Here is a 10,821-nt window from a genome sequence, read left to right as displayed (position 1 = left end):
TTGCGTTAGCTTCGCGTTCACAAGATCTTAGCCTTATAGTATAATCGCGCTCGCAGTAGGAAGGTACACACAAGAATTGTACTCTGTTAGAAAGATAAGAACATTTTTATTGTGAGTACAAAAGGTGTGTGTGTGTGTCGTGTCTGTATGCATTATTGTTATTTTCGCGTCGTGGTTCCCTTCCAGGGCCGGATCCGTGGAAGTAGACCTTCCGGACGGTCCCAGGTAGTGCTGGCTTTTTCGGCGAGCCGCCGTGAGCTCGGAACCTTTCTGGCCGTGCGAGCTTGCGTGGTGACACAGAGTGTCTGACGGTGCTAATGCGTGGATCCGGGTTCTTGGGTGTCGTCGGGATCCTGGCGACGCCCGGTATGAGTACCGGCTTCCTTGGCGACGTCTGCGTTGCCCGGTGAGCCTGGGCCGGTGACGACACCTTTTCGAGTGGAGACGAATACCGGGGTGAGAGCGGTCGGCTTTCACGTCCCAGGTTGTATTCGGAGATCCTCGCCGTGTATGAGGGTCTCTCCTTGTAGGGCTTCAGGATGCCTACCCAGGACTCGTACGGCACGGTAGTGCTCTCCTTGGAGGAGAGTTGGCTCCCAGTTGCCTTATTGCTCTGTATTGTTTGATCTCTCTAGATCGTTCCTCGGTCGAGGTCGAGAACGGAGTCTGCTCTTCTTGCGATTTCGTCCGCTATTTATACTCTGGTTCTTTAATGGTGTTTACTATCGGTGAGCTTTAAATTTCTTCGAAAATCGCGAGGCTCGCGATTCTCCGAATTCGATGCAGGTTCCGCGCTTCCGCGAATTCGTCGCGGGCTTGCGTTTACCGTTGCCCCTCTTCGGAAATCGCGAGGCTCGCGATTCTCCGAATTCGATGCAGGTTCCGCGCTTCCGCGAATTCGTCGCGGGCTTGCGTTTACCGTTGCCCCTCTTCGGAAATCGCGAGGCTCGCGATTCTCCGAATTCGATGCAGGTTCCGCGCTTCCGCGAATTCGTCGCGGGCTTGCGTTTACCGTTGCCCCTCTTCGGAAATCGCGAGGCTCGCGATTCTCCGAATTCGATGCAGGTTCCGCGCTTCCGCGAATTCGTCGCGGGCTTGCGTTTACCGTTGCCCCTCTTCGGAAATCGCGAGGCTCGCGATTCTCCGAATTCGATGCAGGTTCCGCGCTTCCGCGAATTCGTCGCGGGCTTGCGTTTACCGTTGCCCCTCTTCGGAAATCGCGAGGCTCGCGATTCTCCGAATTCGATGCAGGTTCCGCGCTTCCGCGAATTCGTCGCGGGCTTGCGTTTACCGTTGCCCCTCTTCGGAAATCGCGAGGCTCGCGATTCTCCGAATTCGATGCAGGTTCCGCGCTTCCGCGAATTCGTCGCGGGCTTGCGTTTACCGTTGCCCCTCTTCGGAAATCGCGAGGCTCGCGATTCTCCGAATTCGGTACAGGTCCCGCGCTTCCGCGAATTCATCGCGGGCTCGCGCTTATCGCTGCCCCGCCGCGTTTCTCAGAAACGCGTCGCGAGCCTCGCGGTTTCTGGAAGGACGGTGCGTAAGGTGCGCTCCGAAAACGTCCCTTTAAATAGGAGCGATGCATCTTGCGTGGAGTCTCGCTCTCTGAGACGCCACACAATATACTTTTATAACGTTTAAAAATGTAATGACATATGTCATTACAATTTAAACGTTACAAGAGTATATTGTAAATACAATCCACCACGATATCGTTACAGCGCATTGCCATCACCAGTTCCCGTACGATCGTTGAGGTTAGGTACTGAACAGCGCATAGTCATTTAAAGATGGGTGCCGTGTGACACGGGATCGAGAATCCACTCGATTCTTACGAATAAATGAAACGACATAAAATATGAAATTATAGTTTTTTTTTATTATTTAGACAAAATAATATTTCATTATACATTATTTTCTCCATTATACGTTATTTTCTCAATCTATTTTAATTAATAATGATTTTTCACCGCATTTTTCTACATTTTTAATGAAATATTATTAAAATATTAATGAAACTATAATGAAATTTTAATGAAATTGGGTCAAAATTGTGAATGCTTTTCAAAAGCATTTCAGCAAAAGTTAATTATATTTTCAATAAATTATTTCCATCAGATACAAATCTCAATTGAGATCTTACTTGCGAATTTTTGCAATAATTATATCTCGCGTGTTTATGCAACAATAAAATTAAAAATACTCTTCTTCGATCGACAACCTACACAAACGTTATATTGTTGCAACATATTCTATGTTGGTTCAGAATTCTATATTAAAATAAATCTAATATTTATTTTTTTTTCAAGAGTAGCTATTAAGAAGCATTTGTCAAAGCCTCCTAAAAACCTTTCCCCAAGATTTTTACATTACAGTAATTTCCTTGCTAACAATGAAAAATGCATGAACGTTCGAGCGAGCGAAACAGTCGTCGGGACACCGCGTATTGCTCACGTATAGACGAGACAGTGTGAGTCAAGCGTTTTCTTAGTGTGTGTCACACGTATTTTAGGACGGCATTTCTGTCCAGACGTCTTATAATGCTATTTCTCTCGTTCTTACGTTTGCGATAGAGAATGGAAGATCGCCGCGACTCCCACCACTATTCTCTCTCCAAGCGTCCGACGATCGTATACCGCTAGCTCCCTCCGCCACTCCGTGCTGCTCCTGGCTCACCTACACGCAGCAGTGTATGAGTGACGCGTTATCGTGTGCGAGTCACACGGATATTCGGACGGCATTAACGCCGGTGCGTGTACATACTCCATTTGTACATAACAACTTGGCCTCTTTATACATAACAAGTTAGCAGTCTAGTAAAGTATAGAAGTCTGTGTACTACACTTACCGTAATATTTGCACTCACCAAAGTTTATCTCATATATATTATATTCACTCACCGAAGAATTTTTTTTATCTTTCTTGCGTTAGTACTAAAGGTACTACATAGCCCGATTTTGACGTTAGGTTCTTAAAATTTTTTAATTAATTAAAATATAGACTCGTACTGCACCTCAACCTAACGTTCACTCACAATAATTTAGGCCATTTTTTTCGACATTTTTTCCCAAAAAACGCTCTGTTGCACTCTTGGGACTATTTTCCTGATTAAGAATATCATAATCATATTACGATTTTCTCTGTAATTTGCTCAACATTTGGTAAAATACAAACGTTAATTTCGGGTTCTCCGCGAGATGTCTCTACTATACTCTTGTAGATCTTTAGGCTGAATTCCCACTGAGCGCGTCACGCGTTGCGTCGTCTGCCTGTGTCACGAGTTAACCAATCAAATCCTGTAATTGGGATGATGCGTGCGCGACGCACGACGCACTTGTTCCAATGGAACGATTTGATTGGTTAACTCGTCACGTAGCAGACGACTCGACGCGTGACGCGCTCAATGGGAATTCAACCTCAAGCCAGCAGCATACGATGCTTGTTTCGTGCTGATTTGCTTGTGGATGGAAATATTCTGTTCTAATTCGTGCATTTCTGAAGATGGGTGGAAATGCATCAATCAGAACAGAGTATTTCCATCCAGCAACTAATCTAGCACGAAACAAGTATCGTATGCCGCTGACTTTACACCATGGTATGTAAGCCCATTCTACAATGCGTGAACATGGTTGTAAGTGGTTGTAAGTGATTACGACAACCAATCAGAGTAAAGCAATCAGTGAATAAAACATTCGGATTGGTGACTCTTACGTTCACGACTACGCTTACGCAATTGTAGAATGGGCTTTAGACATCAACACAGTGTTCACATTCCATTAGTAGCGTCCTTCCCGAACGCATCTCTAGAGATTGCTAGTGTATGTTATAATTCATCTGTGAGATGTGATACACGTGCTTTCTCGTTGTTACAAATCTTGTTTGTTTTGTATAGACAAATCTTATAGAAGCTTTACGAATTGTACACATTCGCAGAAATATTCTCAGAGTATTTTTTATATTAATCAAGAAGTATCAAGAAATACTTGTAAGAAAGATGTCTGAAAACGCTTTTAGTGAAAATTCGTTCAGAGGTTAGCAACTTATGTTATCTCAACATAAACTTTAGAAATACATCTTAGACGTCTCAATTATTATTTGTTGACATATATTATGTTTTTCCTTATATTCTTAAATAGAAATTATTGCATATTACAGATTATTATAAGGCTGAAAATTCGGACGACGAGGAAAACAACAACGACTTGGCGAACCGATTATATGCCGAAATTTATTATCCATCGAATAACGAAATCGAATTAGGTGCCAATGTTTCCTCAAATGCTGTACCATTATTCAGTTGCATTATAAAGGAATCAATAAATGGACAAGAAGGTATAAAATATAACTTCAATGATAAGGTGATTCCAGAGCCTAAAGTTACCAGAGGTAAGTAAATTATGATACAGTAAAATATAATAACTATATTAAACATAGTATGATATAAAATTATTATAAAGTAAAATATATAGGCCATGTTTGCTTTGGATGCATACTTGTTGTAAACATCATTTTATTTTTATCATTCGTTACATGCGGAAAGAAGATAGAATGATAGTCCGTAAACACCCAAAGTGAATACAACTATAATATAATAGTATAGGATGAAATATAAGATATATGAAATATTGCAATCAAAATATTTATATAATATAACATCACAAAATGAAAAGTTTCATATAGAAGCTTGAGAATGTTTTAATATATTATAAATATAAAGTGCAATAGATTCTCAGGTATTCGTAAGTTAACTACTATATTGCAAATCTCATCAGGTTAGACATCTCAATATCCTGTATTGATAATATATATACTTTCTTGTTTGTATTTTATATCTTTATACATACTTAGTAAAGTCACTACTGATTATATAGATGAAATGTTTACTTGTAAACAAATGATAGGCTCACAATGTCCAGATGTGGATGATATGGTAGTCAATGTATTGACTAAAGATTCTATTTTAGAAATGATTCTATGATGTCCATTTATTAATTTCTTTTTAATGCAACTGGATAATGGTACAGCATTTGAGGAAACATTGGCACCTAATTCGATTTCGTTATTCAATGGATAATAAATTTCGGCATATAATCGGTTCGCCAAGTCATTGTTGTTTTCTTCATCATTTGAATTTTCAGCCTTATAATAATCTGTGATATACAATCATTTCTATATAGAATCATCATTCAAGATAGTAAATTACTATTTTAATGTTAATTGATGTTAATGCTTATTGATGTTTATTGGTACTAAATTTTTATAGGACAAGAGGAACCAGCTGCTGAAAAAATTATCCGGACTAATAAAAGAAATTTAGCTGAGCAAGAAACAAATAATATTGCAGGTTTGTTACATGTGATTCTATAATACATAAACATAGTAAATACTCACAACAGAATTTTAACTAACTTTTCATTTACAGAAGTACGGAAAAATGAGGAAATTTCTCCTAAGAAGCACAAATCTGCCAAACAGCCAAAGATTAAGCACCGGAAAAGGTCATATAAAGAAAGTTTTGTTTCAGTAGACGAGTCAGAAATAGACACTAAATACAGCATCGTACAAAAAAAAATGAAACCAGAAATTCAGTCAAGAAATGCACAAGAAGGAACTTCGGAGGAGTCCGACTCTGAGTCTATCTTGGAGGTGCCAGTATCACCGAAGCCGATGCCACTTCTCATCAACCTGCAAGACTCCGACGATGAAGGTACTGAAAGTTCAATAGACGAGGATGATTTGCTCGAGGGAAGATTGCGTGGTAAGAATGCATCCAAAGATAACTTGAGAATCGTGGACTTGACAGCCTCATCTAGTTCAGAAGAGGATATAATAGAAGTGTCGCTTGATCATCAAGACATAATTGCCGAAAGTACTATTGACGAGGACGAATTTTACGAAAATCTTCAAAAGTATAGGACGCTTAGGAGGGGTGCTTGGAGCATTAACGAAATCAAAGAATTGTATAAGAGTGCGGTGCAAGACAGGATAGAGACGTCAGTCGAAGGTACGAGTTCGAAAAAGAGTCTATCACAGGACAAGTCGAAAACGAATAACCCGGATGATCTTTGCGCGTCTCTGGAACTGTGTCAGACATCGCAGGAACAAGAAATAGGAATCGGGGAGCAAACGCAAGAGACGCAGCAAAACGTTTGTAACGTTCTACAGACTGGTGAGACTGACGAAACAAAGAATACACGTATGACGCTTGTGTATGACATTAGATATGCGATGCGAACATTGGAGAACACATTATTGGAGGTATCGTGTGGTACCAACAATAATTTAGTGATGAGCCAAAAGAGACCAAGTGAAAGCAAAAATAATGGAGGAGGTGAAGAAGGCGATGGAAGTAGGGGAACAAAGAACAACAGTTCCGCGCGAAAGCAACAATGCATTATTCAGCAAAACAATCAGCTGAACGTTATACCATTAGCACAGAGCAGCGTTCAAGAGAAACGAAATTCTTCATTCTGGGACGATTATTTTTTTGCACCGTTACCAAAATCGCTGAAGAAGTTCTACAATGACCCGCGCGGCCAAGAAAACTTTAATATCGAAGAGATTCAGCGCGCCATGCCGAAAGATCCAAGAAGATGGGTGGTCTTGGCGGATGACATGATAGGGCTCATACCGGCGAGGCGACCCCGCAGATATTGGTATAGCGTCGAATGTAGTTATTGCTATCGAATCGGTCATTCATACCAATACTGTCCGGAACTAAAAAAAAATACGTGTTGTCGCATGTGCGGCAGACGAGGCCACATCATGTGGCATTGCCCACAAAAGATATGCCTGACCTGCGGTAAGAAGCAGAAATCCTTTATTCATAATTGCGAGCATTGTCGCACCTTGTATTGCACGATGTGCTCCTCGGTGGGGCACAAAAAGGAGCATTGTCCCGATCTCTGGCGACGATACCATTCGATAACACGAGAGATCGATGGTGTGCCGCGGAATCCAGGTAATACGATGAAACCGGCAAGTCAGCTGCACTGCTGCAATTGTTCCAAGCGCGGCCACGAGTCTTCTATGTGTAAGGAATATCAATCCACACACTTCCTTACTCCGGCGTTCGTGACGAATTACACAGAAGGACCCGTGTATGAGTTGAGAAACGTTCCAGAAAGAATCTCGAAGAACACTAAGGATCCGTATGTACCGTCGTTTAAATCGAAAAATAATAAAACACCGCAACAAATGCAAGAGAACACGCCGGCAATGCAAACGACACCGCTGCCTCCCGACACATCATCATCATCGAAAATTCACATAACTGCAAAAACTGGCGAGCAATATGCGCAAAGCACACAAAAACAAGTGGTGTTATCGAGATTTACTAAATTAAAGTTTGTTAACGTTATATATTGCTGCGGAAATTTTCGCTCTAAAAAGAACGCGCGAATGTTGGTGACCAATCTTTCTCAGCTGAATGAGCTGAATCCAGAAGCGAAGCAGTTCTTGCAAAATAGATTCTCGTACGGCATTTCCCGCCCAATCTTCCTGAGGAAGTTGCGTAAGATAATCGAGTTCGAGATAACGATAGGTTTACTAGCCGGCAAAAAGTCCGAAATAATAGTACAGCTAATTGCGCCGGAAAACTGCATTTACATGTTACTCGATCTGCTGCTCTACTGGCTGAATCTTCCGTTCATAGAGAAGAAGTCCGGATTGGACATAAATTTACCCATGAATGCCAATCAGATGAGAGATTTTCTCAAAGCGTTAAACCTTCATGGCACGTCCACAGAGATCAAGCATCCATTTAAACTTTACAATGTCATGAATAGTTTGACGAATAAGTTAGGTAATACGTATATCAAAAACAAGGAATATTTTTACAACCTGATAAATTTGTGGGACATACAAAAGAAACTTTTGAAATATATCCACACTCATCCATTACATAGTTTTCACTATAGTAAGTTGTGTAGATACATGAATACATTGGATGAACGGTTCCCATCAAACAAACAACTTGATACTTTCGCTTATTTAGATATTCTTATTAGTTACAATAACGTATTTACACCTCATACACCACCGAATTTACTAAGTATACTGAAAGATATGAAGCTACCTAGGATAGAGAAACAGAGTTTGATACAAGATCAGGAATTCCTATCAACACATAAACCAAATTCTGATGTAAACTCCTGGGTACCATTTACAACGTCATCTTCATGCACGTTGCAGGAGATCGACACCGTTGCAAATCCCTTTGCATTTACTTTCGTTCCGAACGTGCCTGACAATATGTCAAATGTTATCGATATAGCAAACGTCAATATTTGCCAGCCAGGAACTAACAACACAATAGAAAACCAACATTCGAAGGATATTTTACCGCTCGATGTTGAGCCGGTATCAAGTCAATTGAGGAATTCCCAAAAAAAGAATAGTCAATGGTCAATAGTTAACGTAAACATTAACACTAATTTACCGGTAACTGAGCCAAATGTGAGTGTAACAGGTGCAAGTAATCAAAGTAAAAAATTGTCGGCGAAGGCAAAACGCAAATTGGCACGCCAAAAACACAAACAATCAAAAGAGGTGCTTCGACAGGAAGCAGAGAAACTCACGAGACAGGCTCGCGCGTATCAACTACCCTACATGGTAAAAGTGGCGGAAGATTTGTTAATGAAGTGTAAAAATAAGACACTCAAGAAAAAAGATGTTAGAAAAGTTAAGAAAATGATGGAAATGGAAGATAAGCATCGAAAAATAATTAAACAGTTTTGCAGCCACCTGAATTGAAAGTTCTTTCGTGACGATTTGTTATTTGTGTATGCCATCTGCGCCCTGTTCATTCAGCGTTTATTCAATAACACTGTATAATATTTTATAATGATAATTTTATCTGCCTGTGCGTATGAATATACATTTTTCTATTACATATGTTTTGAGATAACTACATCGTAAGTTTCTTATTGCTGCTTTTCTTATCGAAATTGTCGTAATTTTATAGGAATGGCTAATAATTCTCAGAATTGAAATTATCAGAAGTACATAAGTTCAACCATTACACTGATAGTTTCTTTGGGACTGTCGCAAAATAATAAAGTATTTTGTAATAATTTTATTTGTATATGCAAAAAGAAACATTTTATTAGAGATGTTAAATAAACATATGTTGAGAAAGTAAATCAAATATTGCTTTCTTTTTAATTGAAATTATCAAAAATTTACAAAAAAAATATATATATATATATATATATATATATATATAATTGTCAAAAATACAACAGATTTATTAAATTTATCACTCATTTTGTAACAGACATTCTAGGAAAAGACGAATATATTATTATAATAGTAAAAAAACTGAAATATTTAATGTAATAAGTAAATTATCAACATCAAAGCCTCTACATACAACAATTATTTATTTTTATATGAGCAGACAGTATAGTTTTGAGTATTCAAGAGTATATCGTCTGTTCATCTCTTTAAATACATATTATAAATTATAATTACAATTATATGCAAATATTACAAATTGTCTTTATACCGCTATATGTTTAAATACAATATTATGACTTTATTAGATATTACAAATAAAGTGTTTATTTGTTTTAAGAATTTCAATGTTATATACATATGATGTCCTGGGAGTTGATCACGTACTAATTCAACTTAGTCAAAATTACATAATTGAATGAATTTACTAAAATATTTACAATTTTATCGGTCAACATCTAATGAATTTGCTGACTTTTGCAATTTTCACCACATTGTATTAATACACAATCGACTCCCTTTATATAAATGTGAATATTATCGCGCTCATGCCCGTTTTATTCTAACGATATTGACCAATCATATTTCTCGTTAATAAGAATTGATAGATGCGATTGGTCAATTCCGTTGGAATAATCAGTCAGTTAAGTTAACTGAAGTTGGTAGAAACGGGCATCAGTCAATCCGCAAGCGCTTGAATGCGCTGTTTGCACATTTCTGATTATTTAGGACTCTAATTTCCAAAAGTTCTCGATAAAACTCTCGATAGATTGTCCAAATTTTTTTCTCTTGTGTTTATTACTGCAGCTGCTGATTAAAAAGTAATTTTTCAGTCTACTGTGCCTCTCGTCCTTTTTGAAAGGAATGTATATATTTTAAAGGTCTGCAGGAATCACAGTGAAAACCTCTCGTGAAGAGCCGCGAGATAGGCAAAAAAATATAACGTAGGAAAAGCAAAATTTATCAAATTGTAGATACTATAAAAAGTGTAGCCAAACTGCACTAACTTACAATTGTCGAGTCCGCGTGAGCGATGCATTAGTGTGTATAGATATATAATTACTCGCTACACGAGGTTTCCAAAGTCACATCAGGATCCAAACACATCCATAGTTAAGCGCACTATGAATTAAAATTGAAATTTACAACGGGTGCGTCTACTATAACCACTTAGTGAGCTCTTGCACCTGATTGGCATATTCCTTTAGATCTCAAAATATACATCAATCAGATGTAAAAGTTCACTGACCGATTGTATTAGGACCTTAACTTAGTTTCCGCCCGCAAATGTTAGATGGCAATGCAAACAGTTCTAGTAGTCATTACTAACGAAACAGGTAGTTTGTGATTAATTTTGACATTTCTCGATAACATTCAGTCAGCATACATAATTATTTTCCTAAACAACAATTTCTTTCGCTTTGTGAAAAATGGAACGCGATAAAGTGTTTTTTCGACATGTGCTTTTGCACTATTTTGATTTGAAAAAAAGTGTAGCAGAAGTTCATCGATTACTTGAAGAAGGTTATGGTGATCGAGCTCCATCACATACAACATGTAAAGAGTGGTATAGACGATTCAAAA

The 10,821-nt window shown here is 38.6% G+C and overlaps 2 protein-coding genes across 2 annotated transcripts in view; both read left to right on the top strand.

The window, feature by feature from the left end:
* Positions 1-10,821, top strand: part of LOC116848023 — a 24,050-nt gene that overhangs the window by 1,422 nt on the left and 11,807 nt on the right. The gene's annotated exons all lie outside the window — the stretch shown is intronic.
* Positions 3,787-9,148, top strand: LOC116848022. Its single transcript, XM_032823728.1, has 4 exons — positions 3,787-4,031; positions 4,156-4,386; positions 5,264-5,344; positions 5,423-9,148. The coding sequence occupies exons 1-4, from the start codon at positions 3,995-3,997 to the stop codon at positions 8,752-8,754; spliced, it is 3,681 nt and encodes a 1,226-aa protein (XP_032679619.1). The 5' UTR covers positions 3,787-3,994; the 3' UTR covers positions 8,755-9,148.

Source organism: Odontomachus brunneus, unplaced genomic scaffold (assembly GCF_010583005.1).
Source record: "Odontomachus brunneus isolate Ranch 3 - 2012 unplaced genomic scaffold, Obru_v1 Obru_scaffold_087, whole genome shotgun sequence".
NCBI lineage: Eukaryota > Metazoa > Arthropoda > Insecta > Hymenoptera > Formicidae > Odontomachus > Odontomachus brunneus.
The sequence above is the reverse complement of the archived record's forward strand: the minus strand, read 5'-3'. Positions and strand labels throughout refer to the sequence as shown.

Coding starts and splice junctions, on each gene's coding strand:
- LOC116848022 (XM_032823728.1), top strand. CDS start 3,995: ATGTCTGAAAACGCTTTTAGTGAAAATTCGTTCAGAG. Junction 4,032..4,155: donor TAGTGAAAATTCGTTCAGAG/GTTAGCAACTTA, acceptor TGCATATTACAG/ATTATTATAAGGCTGAAAAT. Junction 5,345..5,422: donor AGAAACAAATAATATTGCAG/GTTTGTTACATG, acceptor TTTCATTTACAG/AAGTACGGAAAAATGAGGAA.